This window comes from Elephantulus edwardii, unplaced genomic scaffold, assembly GCF_000299155.1.
Source record: "Elephantulus edwardii isolate Elephantulus edwardi_28Jun2011 unplaced genomic scaffold, EleEdw1.0 scaffold00473, whole genome shotgun sequence".
Taxonomy (NCBI): Eukaryota; Metazoa; Chordata; class Mammalia; order Macroscelidea; family Macroscelididae; genus Elephantulus; species Elephantulus edwardii.
In genome coordinates, this window is record NW_006400223.1 from 231,458 (window position 1) to 252,112 (window position 20,655).

Here is a 20,655-nt window from a genome sequence, read left to right on the forward strand (position 1 = left end):
TCTAGCTCCTCGCATATTTCATATAGGATGAAAGCAAAAAGGATGAGTCAAGGATGCTGGGTGAATCGTAGTTCTGTGTTTGTAGATGGGGAAAAATACCAATGGGGAGAAGGGAGAGAATTTGGAGGTTTGCTCTTGGACATGAAGTTTTAAATGTGTACTCAGCACAAGTATTTGCAGTAGAAAAAAAGGTATGAGTTCAAGGGTAGGCATCACATTTGGAAACAGAAATTGCAGAGCTGAGACAATGAGAAGAGGTCCAGGGTTGGCACTTGACAATGCTTCATTCAGCATATGGAAGGAGGAAAGAGAGAAGGATCCCATGCAGAAGAATGAGTAGGATAAGGAGACAGAAGAGAAGCAAGAGGAGGCTGAGAAACTATTTCAAGAAGGAAGTGCATAGTTCACTAAATTTTTGCTGTTGAGAACATAAGTGATACAAAGACTGAAAATTACCTGCTTGGTTTGGCAGTGTGGAGCTTTTCAACCATCATGTGAATGGTGCTTCACAGAGGAGAGAGGGAAAGGAGAAAGACTGGCTAAAGTGGGTTCAAGAGAGAATGATAAACTGAAGAGAGAATAAAACTGAAACCTGTGCTCATAGACAATTCTATGACAAGAGTTTCTGTGACAATACCAGAGAAATTAGTGGAAGGTAGAGCTGGGTGTTGGGGTAAAAAATATTAACACTACAACTCAGCCAAAATCCTAATATTGTCCTCAACTTCTAGAAGGACATTACTCTTTATATTATAGTACTTTCCAAAGGAGCACTGGTGGCACAGTGTTTAAAGTCCTCAGCTGCTAACTGAAGGGTCTGCGATTCAAACCCACCAGTCTGTCCTCTGGAGAAAGATGAGGTGGTCTACTTCTATGACTATTACAGTTTTGGAAACTCTGTGGGGTGGTTCTGATGGATAGCAAGTAATTGCAAAGACCATGGCCTGTATCGGGTGCACCTTAGTCTCCAGACTGACATCATTGCTCTTCAGTTTCTGGAGAGGTCTCTGACAGCAGACATTCCCAATGCAATATGTCTTTTAATTTCACGGCTGCTGGTGCCAAGAGTATTGATTGTAGAGCTGAGCAAACTAAAGCTGTTAACAATCTTAATCTCTTCACCATCTATCATGATGCTTCCAGTCAGCTCAGTGGTAAGAATCTTTGTTTTCTTGATATTGAGCTTCAATTCATATTGAAGTCTGCAGTCCTTGACCTTCTGCAGCAAGTGCTTCAGGTCCTCCTCAGTTTCAGTAAGCAAGGTTGCTATGCATCAGAGAGCTGAACAATGACTAAGGAATGACAGAAGGAAAATCAATGCCTTTGAGGTGTGGTGTTGGACTGCTAAGAAAACAAACAGATTTGTCGTGGAGAGGGTGAAATCAGGCTGCTCCTTGGTAGCAAGGATTCTGAAACTTCATCTGACAAAATTTGGACATGTTGCAAGGAGGGACCAATCCTTGGAAATGGACGTCATGCTTGGGAGGGTGGAGGAACAGCACAGGAGAGGAAGACCCTCAATGAGATGGACTGATTCAGTGACTGGGGTAATGGGTGTAGGTGAGTCAGAGACAGTGAGATTGGCACAGGATAGAGCAGGGTTTAGGGCTGCTGTACATAGGGTTGTCGTGAGTTGCACGCGATTTGATGGCACATAACAATAACAACAATGGGGTAGTTCTACCCTTTCCTATAGGATTGCTATGAATTGGAATCAACCTGATGACAATTAGGTATGGTACTTTCTGTCTTATAATTATTATAAAAGAAATACCATAAGTGGGTGACTTAAAAGAAATTAAATTTCTCTTCTCACTGTTCAGGAGCATAGAAGTCCAAAAATAGGGTATCAGTTAATGATAAACACCCTCCTTCTGCCCGGCTGTGGTCCCAGCTTCAGTTGTCCTGACATCTGTAGCCCTGGTGTTCCTTGGTTCCTTGATGATCTTCACATCTGTTTCCCCAATTTGTGCTCCTTGCCCCTGTGTCTCTGCTGCCCTCTTAACACAGAGGCACCTACAGTGATGTGACCTCATTACCATAACACAACTAGAAGCTCCATTCTCAATAGTACTATATCCACAAGCAGGGGTTGCGGTCAGTATTTCAATGCACATTTTTGGAGGACATAATTCAATTCATAACACTTTTCCAACTCTAATATTTCTCCTGAGCCATCACTTAACTCTTGGCCTGCTCAAAGTCATAAAATTTCTTGCATACTGCAGGATATTCCAGGTTGTACTCTTCTTGTGTAAATTCCATGGAAATCCACTGCCAAGTACAGCAAGATTGCTATAATTCAGTTTATCAAGGAAACCATTCAGGACCCCAGTGAATTACATTTGAGGCTTCTGTTTCAGTCACATTATCCTTTATCAATATTATAAATGTAAGAATTATTCTTAAAGTTTTATTGAAGAAATCAGTTAATGATATAGACAGAACAAGAACTTTAGAATAAAACCAAGCTGGTCATTTACTAGCTAGATTCGTTGCTTAATCTCTCAGAGGTTGAGTTTTATTATTTATAAAACTAAAATATCATAAAGTGCCAAAAGATTGATCCCTTAGGTTGGAAGACATTGCATAACAGCTGCAGCAATGAAGTCACATACATCAGCAATCCTGAAGATGGTGCATAAGCAGGAAACAGACAAACAGTCAAAGACTATAGTCACTAATAAAAAAAACCCCTGCATTTGTTGTTAGGTGCTGTTAAGTCTACTAGTACTTGACTTCATAGTCAACTTTATAGCAACTCTGTGAACAAAGATCTGAACCTTGTTCTATCCCACACCATGATCATGATCTCTGTCTTGCTCAAGACCATTGTAGTAGTTGCTACAGTGATCTGTTTGCTGAGAGTCTTCCTCTCTTTTGGTGACCCTGGACCTTATATAAGTACTAGTTCCTCCTGAAAATAAGCTTAAAATAAGTGAAATAAAGTTTCATCATCCTTGCCTATAAAGAACACTCTATTTGCATTTCCCCTAAGATGGACATCTTTGTTCTTTTGACAGTCCATATTCAATACTCTTCTCTAATATCACAATTCAAAGGCATCAATTCTACCTCTGCCAACCTTATTCATTGTCCAAAACTCAAATGAGCAGGAATCAATAGAAACTACCAAAGCTTGTGTCAGGCACATCTTGAAATTTTAAACTGATATCCTTGCTCTTTAGCACTGTGGAGAAATCCTTCACAGCAGAATTCCTCAATGATTTTCTGACTTGCTGCTACCACTGGTGTTGATTGTGAACCCAAGTAAAATGAAATAATAAGCAACTTCAATCTTTTCTCCAACTATCAAGAGGTTGCCTATTGTTCCAGGGGTGAAGATTTTTTTCCCTTTGTGTTGTGATGTAATTCATATTGAAGGCTTTGACCATCTGCAGTAAGTGCTTCAAATCTTCACTTTCTGCAAGCCAGATGATGTCATCTGCATACAGCAGGTTGTTAATGAATCTTTCTCTAATCCTGACACTACATTTGTCTTAATATAGTCCAGTTTCTCAAATTATTTGCACAGCATACAGACTGAACCGGTATGGAGAAAGGATATGCTCCTGATGCACATCTTTCCTGATTTTAAACCAGGCAGTGTTTTCCTTGTTCTGGTCAGATTAGAACTTTCTGGTTTAGGCATAGTTTTCCTATGAGAATCATTAAGCATTCTAGGATTCCCATCTTTCTCAGTGTTGGCCATAATTTGTTATAATCTCTTCATAATTATTTAATATGCATCAGAGAGCTGGAAAATGACTAATGACAGAAGAATAATCAATGCTTTTGAGTTGTGGTGTTGAAGAAGAGTGTTGAATATACCTTGGACTGCTTACAGAACAAACATGTCTGTCCTGCAAAGGGTGAAATGAGGCTGTTCCTTGAGGCAAGAATTTTGAAGCTCCAACTTACGTACTGTGGGCATGTGGCCAGGAGGGACCAGTTCTTTGCAGAAGGACATCATGCTTAGAAGGGTGGAGGGGACAGTACTAGAGAGGATGAGGTGGGTTGACTCTGTGACTGGGGTATTGAAGGTAGGTGTGTCTGAGACAATGAAATTGGTTCAAGATAGGGCAGGGCTCAGGGCTGTTATACGTAGGGTCATTATGGATTGCAAGCGACTCAATGGCACATGACAATAATAACAACAAACAAAATACAATCAAATACAGTCACTTTCACATTTTTCTCTCTAATCAATTATTAATAAGGATATTTTGACAGTAAGATAAAGAAAAGTACCCTCCACTATAAAAGAACGTGCTTTCCTTTCCAGGAACATCAGTTTACTCTCTTCTTTATGGCTAGGAGTCTTTTTCAGCTCCTTAGTGTAGCACCTGGTTTGAGGTTCAAGGAGGTTATGTCCAATTTAGAATGTTTATGTGGTGGTAACCTAAATGAAAACCTTCAAACATGTGGTAGAAGCCAGAGACAAAATTCATTGATTTATTCTTTCTCCTGAGTTAGAGATAATCTTCTGAGTTCGAGATAATCTTCAGCTCCTCTCCTCTTGCTTAGAGCAGACATCACTCACCCACTTGTTGCCATGGAGTCAGAATCAACAGGTAGCTGACTCACCAGCAGGTTTTCAGAGGCTGTAAATAGTCTGGGAGGAGACTGACCATCTTTCTCCTGTAGAGAAAATCACCACAGAGGATTCAAATCACCTGCCTTTGGTTTGGCAATGAAAATCCTTATCCATTAGGTGACACTGTAAGTATACTACATGATAAATACATGTCTGATCAGGCCAAGATGAATCTATATTGAGGTTTATTTACTCCTGAGCAAGCCAAATAATATGAAACTAAAAACAAACCAAAAGAAAATCTTTGTTACCTAAACGTCCCTAAATTAGGATGGCATTTAGAAAAAAAGAAAAGCCCCAGTTCTAGAAAGGACTCCTTAAGAAGCTAGTAGTTTTAAACTAAGGTAGATGGTTTAAATTGTTCTAGCAGGGATCATACTCTCAAGGGATATCTAAAATGAAAAAAAAAAGTACTAATCTGGAACCTGTAGTAAGAAGTAACCAGTACTCAGCATTTGTGTAATGAATGACTATATATCTCTGTATACTCTCAATTTACTATCTTTTTACCACTTTCGGCAGTGGTGGAGGTGGTGGTGGTGATGGTGGGTGCCATCAAGTCGAGTACAATTCACAGCAACTCTATAAACAACATATCTGACCCTGTCCTTTCCTGTGTCATCCCTCACAATCTCTGACACACTCAAGCCCACTGCTGTAGTCACTGTGTCAATCCACCTGGTTTAGGGTCTTTCTCTCCTTTGCTATCCCTCACCTTCCCAAGCTTGATTATCCTCTCCAAGGAATAGCCTCTCATAGCAATATGCCCAAAGTATGTGAGATGAAGCTTTACCAACTTTGCCTCCAAGGTGCACTCTGGCTGCACCTTCTCCATCTTGTTTGTTCTTTTGGCAGTCCATGGGCCCTTCAACGCTCTTCTCCAACACCACAGCTCAAAATCATCACTTCTTTTTCTGCAATGCTTATTTATTATTCAGCAAGCAAAGCAAGTGATTGAAAAGACCATGGCCTGAATAATGTATAGCTTAGACCTTAAACTAATATCATCACTCCTTTATAATTTCTAGAGGAAATTAGCCTGAACACAGTCTTTCCCAATGCAGTATGTCTCCTGAGCTCCTGACTGCTGATGCCAGATGTACTGATTGTGGATCCAAGTAATATGAAGTCCTTGACTGGTTCAGTCTTTTCTCCATCTATCAAGATGTGAGTTTCCCATACACATTCCATCTTCTAGCTTCTTCCCTTTCTTCATCTACAGCTATAGCTGTTGAGTGCCTTCAAGTTAATGATTACTCATAGAAAACTTATGAACAACAGATCGGAACTTTGTTGTTGAGCCTATTGACAATCAGTTCATCTCAATGAGGGTCATTCATTCTTCTGCCGAGTTTTTACCTTTCTCAGCATAATGTATTTTTTTTCAAGGTCCCTCCTGATAACATGTCCAGGGCATGTGAAATGAAGTTTCATCATCCTTGTCACTAAAAATAATTCTGTTGTTGTTGTTGTTAAGTGCCGTCGAGTCGTTTCCAACTCATAGCGACCCTATGCACAACAGCTCTAAACCCTGCTCTATCCTGCGCCAACCGCACCGCCTCTGACACACCCATCCCGATTACCCCAGTCACCGAATCAATCCATCTCATAGAGGGTCTTCCCCTCCTGCGCTGTCCCTCCACCCTCCCAAGCATGATGTCCCTCTCCAAGGACCCGTCCCTCCTGGCAATATGTCCAAAGTATGTCAGACGAAGTCCCAGAATCCTTGCCTCCAAGGAGTAGCTTGGTTTAATCCTCTCCAAGATGAATCTGTTTGTTTTCCTGGCAGTCCATGGTACATTCAGTACCCTTCTCCAGCACCACAGCTCAAAAGCATCCACTGTCCTTCTGTCCTCCCTAGTCATTGTCCAACTCTCTGAAGCATAACAAGCGATTGCAAATACCATGACCTGTATCAGGCGCACCTTAGTCTCCAGAGAGACACTGTTGCTCCTGAGTACCTTTGAGAGGTCCCTAACAGCAGACTTTCCCATCGTGATACGCTTTTTGATTTCCTGACTGCTGGTGCCAAGAGTGTTGACGGTGGAGCCGAGCAAACTGAAGCTGTGAACACTCTCAATCTCTTCGTCATCCATCCTGACGTTGCTAATTGGTCCAGTGGCGAGAATCTTTGTCTTCTTGACATTGAGCCTTAGTCCATACTGAAGGCTGCAGTCCTTGATTAGCTGCACTTAATCCAAGAGAGATTTGTTTGTTCTTGTACATTCAGTGCTCTTCTCCAAGACCACAACTCAAAAGCATTGATTGTTCTGTCATCCTTAGTCATTGCCCAACTTTCAAGTGCACAGGAAACAATGATTGAATCAGATGCACCTTAGTATTTAAAATGACATCTTTGCTTTTTGGCACTTTAAAAAAATTTCTATAGTTTATTGAGGTTTCATAAAAGCTTATTTTAAAATCCTCTCTTCGTTTTTTAAAAACTTATTAACCTGAACAACAACATGCTTATTGTTGCTTTGTTCAGAATAATAAGAGATGGAAACAAACAAATTAATAATAGAGAAGCTGTGGTGTATTCACACAATAGAATACTATGCAGCACTGCAAAACAAGGAACTGATAAAATATTATACAAAATGGGTGACCCTGAAGGACACTATGATGAGTGAAATATCTCAGTCAAAAAAGGACAAATATTACGTAATGCCACTGTTATAAAACAGGACTGACATAGAGGCTGGGGGGGGAACTAAGAAAAGAGGGGATAAATAATGTACACTGCATTGAAACAGATGAAGGCAAGAATTGTTTAAAAGGAATATATGATCAAGTATTATTTGCATGGCAACAGTCAGAATAAGAGGTGTATAGTAAAGTGACCTGAGGGGGGGTAGGAACTGTGGAACAATAAACTTTTTTTAAAGCGAAAAGTGAACTAGTGGGGTAAGGAGGAAAATGTGCAACAATGAATAAATGGAAATCAAGTTCTCTGTAAACTTTTGTTAAAATATCATTTTTTTATTAATTTCAATGAATATTTACAGATATTTTGTATTTCCATTCATTCATTGTTGCACTTTTCTCCCCGCCCACTCCACCCCACCCCAGTTCGCTATTCTCCTTGAAAAGCAAAAGAAAAACTCCTTCATTGGTATGCAATCCCCCCGCACCCGCCTAACCCACCCCAAGTATACTCCACTCTGCGACCCTCATTCTGAACTCTTATGAGAATCATAATGCCCTAAGGTATATTGCTTTTAAACTGTTCTCTTCCTCATCGGCTTCAATGCAGTATACATAATTTATCCAGTTTTTCTCAGTCTTACTCCCACCCTGATGTCAATATTTTTTAAAAGACTATAAAAAATAAAGAGATCCTTCATAACATATTTTCCCAATGCAATAATAACTTTCTGATTTCCTGACTACTGCTACCATTGATGCTGATTGCAAAATCAAGTACAATGAAGTCTTTGGCAGCTTCTTTTGTCCATCTATCATGATATCTACCAGTCCAATTATGTTCTTCCCTTTTAGTTTTCTAACTCCAGCTATTTGCATATTTCATTACAAAATTTTGTCTTTTCAAGCTACCCTTTGAAATCTTCTTTCATCTTTCTTACTTCAGTATTTCATTCCTTTGCTTTGGACTCTCATATTCTAGTGTAAGTTTCAGAGCTTCTTTTGACATCCATTTTGATCTTTTCTTTCTTTCCTGTCTTTGTTACAGAATGACCTTTTTTATTTTCTTCATGGATCATGGCCTTGATGTCATCCCATAACTTATCTGGCTTTCAGTCATTGTTCCATGCATCAAATCTATTCTTGCAATAGCTTTTACATTTAATTGGGATAGACTCAAGGTTTTATTTTTACTCTTTTGGACTTGATTTTATTTTGTTCACCCTCAATTTTGGCTTTCACAAAAGTAATTGATGATCTGTTCCATAGTCCGTCCCTGGCCTTGTTTTGACTAGAGCCTCTCAATCAACTCTTTTCACAGATATGCTCCATCTGATTCTTGAGTGTCTACCAGGTGTGTATAGTATATAATAATTTTGTTTATGGGGACAAAAAGAGAAATATTAAGAAAGGATAAGAGCAGAAGAGAAAAAATAGCTATGTTCTAGAATAAGCCTTTACATTGCATGGGGGTCTCCCCATCGACAGAGTGGGCAGAATGAAAGAGGCCTTCATTACCCTAACTAATCACTTCAGAGATCAATACAATGGATCAGGGTAATTTGGTCCTGTGAGTCAAGACAGTAAAAGAGAAACATTTTTTCTCTGTTTAGATGATCGACATGCTGTATTTTGTGGTCATCATGCTGGTCGTGCTGATGAGTTTTGGAGTGGCCCGTCAAGCCATTCTGCACCCAGATGAGGAACCTTCTTGGAGACTAGCCCGAAATATCTTCTACATGCCCTACTGGATGATCTATGGCGAGGTGTTTGCAGACCAGATAGACCGTAAGAATAGAATTCATAGTAAGATTCTCTTCCCTGCTTCAGAGGCAGATGATCAGCTCCAAATTAATGGACAAATATGTGTTAATTTGGACGTAAAGTATTTTTCATCCTGCCACCAAACAGCAAGTTATTTTATAAGAAATGAATTTAGATTATAAGACATAGATGTTAAAACATCAGTCCTTTCTTTTACTCTAAAACCTATTAACTAAAACTCTAAGTTTCATTTTCCTTTAGCTGGACCTGGTAAATAGTCCATTGGACTAGTGCAGTTTCAATGTCAATATCCTAGTTCTTCTACAAAATCTCACTATTTCCTAGGATAGCGATGGTTATTTTATCCCAATAGAATGAAATGGTGTGCATGCATACAGGATAACTTGACCCTCACATTATATTTCTTTTTAAGCCATTAAGTCCATTTTCGACATAGCAATCAACTTCCTCTTCACTACTGAAGTACTATTTTTCTTATTAACAATAATCTGGATGCTAGAAGAGGAAATGAAGCACAATTGTTCATTGGATTTCCAGAGACTGTAGACTCCAGTTGCCTTCCCACTGAGATAGTAGGTTATGATCTCTTATGTTGCAAGGAAATGAGGCTCAGTATTCCTGTGTCTAATTAGAGACAGACACCAGCACCATCATCAAGTGATGAGGAGTCCATTTTCATGTCAGTATCAACATTTTTATTCTCATGTTTATACTGTCTCATAAAACATCACACAGACTAATGTACCTACTGCTGACTTCTCCTATTTCAGAACATAAGAGTTTGAAGATCCTGCTCTTGTGTAAAACTGAGATCATTAATACACTCTTGCTAGGTTAGATTGGTAACTAGGTCACACAAAACAGTCTTTGCAGCTTTTATTGATGCAATGTGAGCACATCATTATTACCAGTTCAACAAAACCAATTACTAGATTTTAAGCTTTGTAAGCCAGAACATAGAACATAAAAGTTTAATTTTATTTCAAAAGAATACTAGCTTGGGTAAATGTAAATACATACAGAATGCTTTGATTCCCATATAAGTTATAGCATTTTGTTGTTGTTTAATTATTATTATTAAATTCAGTAACTATAGACCATGATGGACTCAAAGATATACTATATCCAATAACATCTTTAAATGTAGGTTTTCTTACATCGATATTTTATATCTGTTTTTATGACATGTTTGTGTTGGAATATAGGAAATGTTTTGTTCAGTAAACTAATCTGTAAAATGATCATCTGCCAGTAGCATCATGCCTTTTTCATAGCATTTTTTAAACTTAAATTTTGCTATTTCTTATAGCATGGTAAAATAGATATTCATAAGATATTTTTCCAAGATTAATTATGCACACAATTTTCCCAAATAGATCTGTTTCTAGCCTAACTCTATAATTCCAACAATTGAAATATTTTCATTTTCTAACAGTAAAACATTTTTTATGTTGTTAGATTGTTTGATTTATTTTTCTCTTAACTGTCCTATTTTTTTCCTTTCCTCCTCTCTTGTCACAATTGAAAAATAAAAATCCTGCTTTCCAATTGCTGCATAGTCTATGCCATGGAAATAAATCGTAAGTTGGCATTGAATTGATGATTCTAGTCTGTGAAATATGTTATTAATCATCTTCTTTCTTATTGGATTACTAATTGTCTAGAGTAAATTTCAAATATTTCTTTTTTTCTGATGTCAATGCTTTTAAAACTCACATAAAAGTAAAGCAAACAAACCAAACTCAGTCCAGTCAAGTCTATTCTGACCCTTAGTTTTCTTATAAGGGTTTCTGAGAGTTTAAATCTTTACAAAAGTAGACTTTCTCAGTTTTCTCCTGTAGAATGTCTGTTAGGTTCAAACTACTGACCTTTTGGTTAGCAGCCAAATGCTTAACCCACTGTACCACCATGGCTCCTTCCATAAAAGTAAGCATACAATAAATTAATGAACATTATTTTATTAACCATTATTGAAAATTTTTTATTATTCCATTTTATCTCCATAAAATATATTTCAAATGAGCAGAGAATGGATGGATTATGCTTTAATGGCATCAGAAAGAACTGATGTACTGATTTGAGAGTAGATCAAATCATGTAGATGAGAGTTTGACCTCTACCTCACACTAATAGAAAAATTCTTTTTAAAGTGATTATGCAAACAAGACTAAGAAAACATAAGCAGGTGTTAAATCTTGAGGAGTATAAGCATTAAAGGCAACAGATTCATCCTAGAGAGGGTTAAACCAGGCTACTCTTTGGAGGCAAGGATTCTGGGGCTTTGTCTGACATACTTTGGACATGTTGTAAGGAGGGACAGGTCCTTGGAGAGGGACATCATGCTTGGTAGGTTGGAGAGACAGCGCAGGAGGGGAAGACCCTCTATGAGGTGGACTGATTCAGTGACTGGAGTAATCGGGATGGGTATGTCAGAGGCAGTGCGATTGGCACAGGACAGAGCAGGGTTTAGGGCTGTTGCACATAGGGTCGCTATGAGTTGCAAGCGACTCGACAGCACATAGCAACAACAACAACAACATACACCATCCTGTAATATCAGTAACAGCAATAATCTATAAGTTAATATACAGAGAAAGCTGAACAGGTGTGTCAAGAAAATTGCCACTACACCCATGAATATATAAAAGTTTGACAAAAGATATTTCAACACATACATTTACATATGTTGCAAATATATCCATAGATATAGTAGACCATATAGGGACAAAATTTTGAAAACTTCTTAGTGACAATCAACACCTTGAGGGAATAAGTTTCCGGGCCAGGTCCTAAGCCTCATGGAATACTGAGATCAGCTGGCACAATGAAGTCCACAAAGAAAATGTTCTATATCTTTCTTTGGTAAGCAGCAATTCATGAGCAGCTAGCTATCTAAAGAGAACTATAGGTCTCTCCCCATCCAAAGCAAAGAAGGGAGAAGAAAATCAAAGACACATGAAAATTACTAGTCCATAAGATTAATGTATCATGCAAACCTTAGTTGCCATGACCTGAGACCATAAGAACTAGATGTTGCCCATTTACACTATCAATCACTGTATAAGGAATAAAATTAGAAGGTCTTGAATAGAAAAACAGTAAAACAAAATTCAAAATCATAAGGGGAAAAAAAAACCTCACTTACTGGTCATATAAAAATTGGTGGAACTACAAGAATATGGCCTTTAGTCACCCTTCAGGCCCACCACTGAATGAACTCACCCCTTGGTTCAGTTCTTCACCAAACAATTGTCAAGTCCAAAGGATGCACATCCACACTAGGTAAGTATATACACCTTAGAATAAACAATCAATTGAGAGAGATCAAAAGGGTAGCATTTATCCAAGGACTTAGTTCCGAAGGCAGGAAGGGTTAGGAAAGAAGGACAAATGGAAACAGGAAACAGAGAGGAAGTGGGATGGATGATATTACATTGAAGACTTTGCAACTCATGACATGAAACAAAATGTGTATGAATTCTTTTAATGGAAAACTGATCTGCTCTGTAAAGCTTTACCTAATTAACAAGAAAAAGTTTAAAGAAATAAACAAGAAACTGAGGAGCTCTGGTACCTAGTGCTAAGAAGCTGTGCTGCAATCCCGAAGGAAAGTGGTTTGAATCCACCAACTGCTCTGCAGAAGAAGGATGGGCATTCTCCTCCTATGATAACTGCCTCTGAAGACTTTCTGGAGGGCCAGCTATTGGTTGGTTCCAACTAAAAAGCACACAACAACAACAAGAATCAAACGGGGAAAAAAGGAAAAGGTCAGTTATTATGGAAATAAATGGAGCCAATTTGGAGAGGATTGTCCAGTTAAGTTCAGCAAAAGGAAAGGTCACTCATTTTTTTAAAATTTCAAAACACAAACCTCATTGCTGTCAAATCAGAGCTGATTCAGCTGACCCTCCAGCCAGTGTTCAGAGGTTGTAAAAAACATAAGAGGAGATTTCCCATCTTTCTCCTGAGGAGCTTGGTACATTTGAATCATCAGAAAGGCATTGACTCTGGGTTAGCAATACAACACTCTATGGGCTATACCACTAGAGTTCCCTAAATCCATGCAGTAATATTGAGTCACTTGCCTATGTAAGCAGTCACCCTGTAGGGTGACTATAGAAGCTGAAGGGTAAACCTTAGTATAATCAAGAAAAGCCTGGAATGGAGCCAGCCTTTGGATACTAGCTGTCTGCTTTGAGAACCTCAGGACTAAACAACAGAGAGAGCTGTAAGACACAGGTGGCAGTGACAGAACAAGGAGACAAGCACAAGATGAAATAGTAGGCTTCCAGTAAAAGTCTTGTTGACCCACAAAACAAGTGAGTTGAAGGTCTTCAGGTATATGTTAGCTATGAGGCCATAGGTTTATTGTTCAAAATAGCTTTCCTAGCCATTGACTCTGATTTTTACCATTGACTGGGTGAAACCATGAAATAGAGTTTGTATAAAAGACTTGTGATGAGTTTGGTCAGTTTTCCCATCCCACTCAGTTTACACAGAGGAGTTTTTCCAGCAAAAGATTGGTAATCTCACTACTAGCAATGAAGAAGACTTGGAGAATGCAGCCCATGTCCTTAAGGGGCTCAGAGATTCCTGTGCCAGTCAGACTAGGATGTACACAAGAGCAGCACAGCCTCAGCATAGAACAGAGACCAATGCAAGACAGTTGACTTGGGACTGCTGCCCCACAGCCAGAGCCAGGGGCCTTTGCCCAAACTTGTTGGAGGACTCAGGGAAGACACCACAATTGGTAAGACCAAGAGAGATTTGTGACATTAACTAAAAGCTCCAAAGCTGAAGCCTGAAGGGTCTTTGAACACAGCTGGGAAGCTGTTCTGACTGAGGAATTGTATTCTGCTGCCAACCTGAATTGTAACATATTAACTTCTCTAATACACTCCATAAGTGTGAGTATGACTCTGTGAAGTCTGAGTAGCTATTGCAAAAGATTTTTGGCCCCACTAGCAGTATAATAGTACAACTGGTAATGGAATTAGTGGAAGCAGGCATAGGAGTATGGAGGCCAGGTCTGATCTTAGAGAAATTAGTTTTGTATTACAGATGGAGACTGTTCCCCTTTGTGAAGTTAAGAGAAGTCAGATATGGCCATCCCCATGCAGTCCTCACTCTCTTTACAGGAGCTAAATGTGCTGTAACATTTTCTCAAGGAAGGAAGGTATAGGCTGAAAATGGACCTCTCCTAAGACGGCTGAGAGAGTGCTGTTCTGGGTGGGCCATGAAGAGATCCATCCTAAAGTCTAAGAGGGAGCTGAGAGGGAGCCTTTGCAACCATCAGATAGAGGGGAAATTGTCCTATACAAAAGAATGAAGGAATGTCGATTACATATGTGGAAAGAACCGCTGGAGAAGCTCAATATCAGCTGTGAAAACTAGGCCAGGAGCTGATTGTGGAACAGACCACCAACTACTCATATGCAAATTCAACCTAAAGCTGAGGAAAATTAAACTAAATCCGAGGCAACCAAAATATGACATTGAGTCTATCCCACCTGAATTTCAGAACCATCTCAGGAACAGATTTGAGGCTTTGAACACTAATGAACGAAGGCCAGATGAGTTGTGGGAGGATATCAAGGGTATCATCCAGGAAGAGTGCAAACGGTCATTGCAAAGACAGAAGAGGAAGAAAAGACCAAAATGGATGTCAGAAGAGACTCTGAAAATTGCACTGGAGCGCAGAGAAGCCAAAGCACAGGGAAGAATTCAAGATACTAAATAGTTAAATAGAAGATTTCAAAGGGCAGCACAGGATGACAAAGCAAAATATTATAATGAAATGTACAAGGAGTTGGAGTCGGAAAATCAAAAGGGCCGAACTCGCTCAGCATTATCTTAAGCTCAAGGAACTGAAGAACAAATTCAAACCTCGACTTGCTATAATGAAGGATGTTTTCAGCAGAACGTTAAATGATCCCGGAAGTATTAAAAAAAGATGGAAGGAATATACTGAGTCACTGTATCGGAAAGAATTGGAAGACACAGAAGAATTTCATGAAACAACATATGAGCAAGAGCCTATGCTGATGAAAGAAGAAGTTCAGGCTTCTTTGATGAACATGGCCAAAAATAAGGCTCCAGGAATAGATGGTATACCAATTGATATGTTTCAGTTAACAGATGCTGCCCTGGACGTGCTCACCAAGTTGTGCCAAGAAATATGGAGAACGACCACTTGGCCAACTGACTGGAAGAGATCGATATTTGTTCCTATCCCAAAGAAAGGCAACCCAACCGAATGTGGAAACTACAGAACAATTTCACTGATTTCACATGCAAGCAAGATTTTACTGAAGATTATCCAAAAACGACTGGAACAGCACATCAACAGAGAACTACCAGAAGTCCAGGCTGGTTTCAGAAGAGGTCGTGGTACTAGAGATATTGTAGCTGATGTTAGATGGATCTTGGCTGAAAGCAGGGAATACCAGAGGAATGTCTATCTGTGTTTCATTGACTATGCAAAGGCATTTGATCATAACAAACTGTGGCTGACTCCGAGAAGAATGGGAATCCCAGAACACTTGATCGTTCTAATGCGAAACTTATACTTGGACCAGGAGGCAGTCGTCAGAACAGAGCAAGGGAACACTGCATGGTTCAAAATTGGGAAGGGCGTACACCAGGGATGCATCCTATCTCCATACCTTTTCAACCTATATGCAGAACAGATTATCCGGGAGGCTGGGCTCTATGAGGAGAAATGTGGGGTCAGGATTGGCGGACGATTTATCAAAAATCTGCATTATGTGGATGACACAACCCTGCTTACTGAAACTGAGGAGGACCTGAAGCGCCTGCTGCAGAGTGTTAAGGACTGTAGCCTACAATATGGATTGAGGCTCAATGTCAAGAAGACAAAGATTCTCACCACTGGACCAATTGGCAGCATCAGGATGGATGGTGAAGAGATTGAGATTGTACACAGCTTTAGTTTGCTTGGCTCCATAGTCAACAGTCTTGGCACCAGCAGCCAGGAAATTAAAAGGCGCATTGCCATGGGAAAGTCTGCTGTTAGGGACCTCTCCAAAGTGCTGAAGAGCAGTGGTGTCTCTCTGGAGACTAAGGTGCATCTGATACAGGCCATGGTCTTCGCAATCACCTGTTATGCATCAGAGAGTTGGACAATTACCAAGGAGGATAGAAGGAGAACTGATGCCTTTGAGCTGTGGTGCTGGAGAAGAGTATTGAGAATACCATGGACTGCTAGAAAAACAAATAGATTTGTCCTGGAAAGGGTTAAACCGGGTGACTCCTTGGAGTCAAGGATTCTGAGGCTCTGTCTAACTTACTTTGGACATGTAGTGAGGAGAGACCGGTCCTTGGAGAGGGACATCATGCTTGGGAGGGTGGAGGGACGGCACAGGAGAGGAAGGCCCTCTATGAGGTGGACTGATTCAGTGACTGGGATAATTGGGATGGGAGTGTCAGAGACAGTGTGATTGGCACAGGACAGAGCGGAGTTTAGGGCTGTTGTACATAGGGTCGCTATGATTCGCAGGCGACTCGACGGCACTTAACAACAAGACCTCTGTGCTTCCTGACAGTACCATATAATTGTGAGTGGGTGTTAAAAATTAGAAAACACAATAGCCTTCTAATGGATAAGAGTATTAAACAAATAACTTCTTTATATAAAAAAATGCAATAACACCAAGTCAAAATACATCAGAGATGTAAATATTAGCAACGAAGATGATAAAATTCTTTCTCAAAGGCAGCATTCTATTGTATGCACCATGTTTAGACAGTCATCCTTTCATTGAATGCTACACAATGATAAAGAGTAATAATAATGAGCCCTTGCAACATTTTATAACGTGAATGAATCGGAAGGCTATTCTGCTGAGTGAAAAAAGTAAATCACAAAAAGATATTGTGTGGTATCACTTTATAAAAAGTTAACAATATGTCTGCACAACAAAAAGCAACATTCATTGATGGTTACTAGAGATGAGAAGAAAAGAAAGGGAGAAGAACTTACTAGACACTTGTTACATGCCATCATTGGAATTGACTCCTACTTGACCCTCCAGTGGTTTTCAGAGGCTGTAAATAGTACAGGAAGAGCTTGCCTATTTTCTTCCACAGAGTGGCTGGTGGAGTCAAACAGCCTGCCTCTGAGTTGGCAGTACAACTTCTGGTGAAGGAAAAGGCAAGAGACAATATGGGGAACTTAGCACAATGTGAACCAAGGTAAATTAAGACACTGACAAGTGTCTTACTTGACAAGTGTCTCACTACACAAAAGACAACTATGGTAAATGTTGTAACATTGACAATTCTGCAAGAGTGATGAAAACCAAAATTTATGAGTGACTACACTTGATCGTGCTTATATGAAATGTATATATGGACCAAGAAGCAGTCCTCAGAACAGAGCAAGGGAACACTGAACGGTTCAAAATATGAAAAGGTGTGCATCAGGCATGCATCCTGTCCCCATACCTTTTCAATCTGTATGCAGAACAGATCATTCGGGAGGCAGGGCTTTATGAGGAGGTGTATGACATCAAGATTAGAGGATGACTCATCAACAACCTACAATATGCAGGTGACACAACCTTGCTTGCTGAAACTGAATAAGTCCAGAAGCACTTTATGCAAAAGGTCAGACTGTAGTCTTCAATATGGATTGAAGCTCAACATCAGTAAGACAACGATTCTCACCACTAGTCCAACTGGCAGCACTACGATAGATGTAAAAGAGATTGAGATTGTTAGCAATTACAGCTTGCTCAGATCCACAATCAATACTCTTAACACCAGCAGTTAGGAAATCAAAAGACAAACTGGGAAAATCTGTTGTCATGGACCACTCCTGAAGAGCAACAATGTCAGTCTAGATACAAATGTGTGCATGATCCAGACCATGGTCTTCTCAATTACTTGTTATGCTTCAGAGAGTTGGACAATGACTAAGAATGAGAGAAGAAGAATAGATGGCCTTCGAGTTGTGGTGATAGAGAAAAGTCTTGAACAAGAAAACAAATTGGCCTGTCTTTGAGAGGGTGAAACTAAGTCTCTCCTTGGAGGCTAGGATTTTGAAGCTCTGCCTCACTTACCCTGGGCACATGGCCAGGAGAGATCAGTCTTTTGAGAAGGACATCATGCTTGGAATGGTGGACAGACAGCACAGGAGAGGAAGAACCCAATGAGATGGATTAATACAGTACCTAGGGCAATGGGGGTAGGTGTGTCAGAATCAGTGTGACTAGGGTCAGAGCTGTTGTAAGATTTATAGGATCGTTGTAAGTCGCAGGCAATGGCACATAACAACAACAGCAACATAAAATAAACAATAACACCTGTGAGTAACATGTTCCTGTGAACAATTACCCCAACAAGATTTTCCTAAAGGAAAGATGCAAAGGCAAGGAGGTATAGGAAAAGTGAGACAAAGGAAAGGTAAAGTAGAAATGGGGAGAGTGCTGATACATTGCTGGAAGAGCAACCAAAGTTATTGAGCCATGTATGTATCAACTGAAGGGGAGATGAATTTTCTGTGCAACTTTCACCTAAAACACAATAAAATGTTTACAAAATGAACTGTAAAAGTATACAGAGTAAACAAATAGGAAAATATTTACAAATATGACAAATTAAAAGCAGCTATCCACGAGTATAGGGAGCTTTGGTGACCAAGTTGTAAGAAGCTGTGCTGCCAGCCCAAAGGCAGGGAGGCAGAATTCATCAGCTGTTCCAAGGGAGAAAGATGGCCAGTCTCCTCCCATGAGATATATTGTTGTTGTTGTTGTTATGTGCTGTCAAGTCGCTTGCAACTCATAGTGACCTATCTACAACAGCCCTAAACCCTGCTCTATCCTTCGCCAATCACACTGCCTCTGACACACCCATCCCAATTACCCCTGAATCAATCCACCTCATAGAAGGTCTTCCCCTCCTGCGCTGTCCCTCGACCCTCCCAAGCATGATGTCCCCCTCCAAGAACATGTCCCTCCTTATGACATGTCCAAAGTATGTCAGACGAAACCCCAGAATCCTTGCCTCCAAGGAGCAGCCTGGTTTAAACCTCTCCAGGTCAAATCTGTTTGTTTTCTTGGCAGTCCATGGTACATTCAACACTCTTCTCCTGCACCACAGCTCAAAGGCATCAATTCTCCTTCTATCCTCTCTAGTCATTGTCCAACTCTCTGATGCATAAGAAGTGATTGCAAAGACCATGGCCTGTATCAGACGCACCTTAGTCTCCAGGGACACACCGTTGCTCTTGAGTACTTTAGAGAGGTCCCTAACAGCAGACTTCCCCATCGCGATATGTTTTTTGATTTCCTGGCTGCTGGTGCCAAGAGTGTTGACCGTGGAGCTGAGCAAACTGAAGCTGTGGACAATCTCAATCTCTTCGCCATCCATCCTGATGCTACCGATTGGTCCAGTGGTGAGAATATTAGTCTCCTTGACATTGAGCCTCAGTCCATACTGAAGGCTGCAGTCCTTGACCCTCTGCAGCAAGTGAATGAGGTCCTCCTCAGTTTCGGCAAGCAGGGTTGTGTCATCTGCATAACGCAGATTGTTAATAGAGCTTCCACAAATCCTGATGCCACATTTCTCCTCATAGAGCCCAGCCTCTCAGATAATCTGCTCTACATACAGGTTGAAAAGGTATGGAGATAGGACACATCCCTGGCGCACACCCTTCCCAATTTTGAACCATGCAGTGTTACCCTGCTCTGTTCTGATGACTGCCTCTTGGTCCAAGTATAGGTTTCACATTAGCATGATTAAATGTTCTAGGATTCCCATTCTTCTCAGAGTCAGCCAGTTTGTTATGAACCACGCAGTCAAATGCCTTTGCATAATCAATGAAACACAGATATACATTCTTCAGGTATTCCTCAGGTACAGCTACAATATCCCTAGTACCACGATTTATAGTATCTAAAAACTGCCGGAGGATCAGCTATGAGTCAGTTCTGACCTGATGACATATACTATCAACAACAACATTCATGAATGTGTAACACCTCTGAGCTTCTTTTCATATGAGTCGATATTTTCACAGAATATTATTTTATGTGAAATTAGAAAACAAATGGATAATTTAATAATATATGTTACAATTACTATTCTTTTCATTTTATGTACAAAATAAGCACAAAACTACATTTTCATTGCAGCTCCCTGTGGTGAAAACCTGTATGATGAGGACGGCAAGCGGCTCCCGCCCTGTATCCCAGGTGCCTGGCTCACCCCCGCCATCATGGCATGCTACCTGCTGGTAGCCAATATCTTGCTGGTGAACCTGCTGATTGCAGTTTTCAAGTACGTGCCAGATCTGATGGCCATGTGCTTGCTATTGCTTTACAGCTATTCAGGTTAATCTGAGAAATCTTCTACATTACCATCTTTTTGAACAATAATTTATCAGGGCTTTTAAAGGGAGCTGTGGTGGCTTAGTGCTAAGGAATTTGGCTGCCAACCCAAAGGTGTGTGGTTCAAATCCAGGTGGTCCCCAGGAAAAAAATGGGCATTCAACTCCTGTGTAATTAAGTATCCCTGAAAACTTGCTGGAGAGTCAGCTATGATTTAGTTCTCACTTGACGGTATACTACAACATTTAATGGATAGAATTTTTTTAAATTATTATT

General features: G+C 40.1%; 1 protein-coding gene across 1 annotated transcript in view; it reads left to right on the top strand.

The window, feature by feature from the left end:
* TRPM1 (transient receptor potential cation channel, subfamily M, member 1) overlaps window positions 1–20,655 on the top strand; it is a 172,483-nt gene that overhangs the window by 90,462 nt on the left and 61,366 nt on the right. The window contains exons 22-24 of the mRNA XM_006902938.1: window positions 8,857–9,031; window positions 10,588–10,608; window positions 20,185–20,329. Coding sequence (XP_006903000.1) covers window positions 8,857–9,031; window positions 10,588–10,608; window positions 20,185–20,329 — 341 coding nt within the window. The remainder of the gene's footprint in view (window positions 1–8,856; window positions 9,032–10,587; window positions 10,609–20,184; window positions 20,330–20,655) is intronic.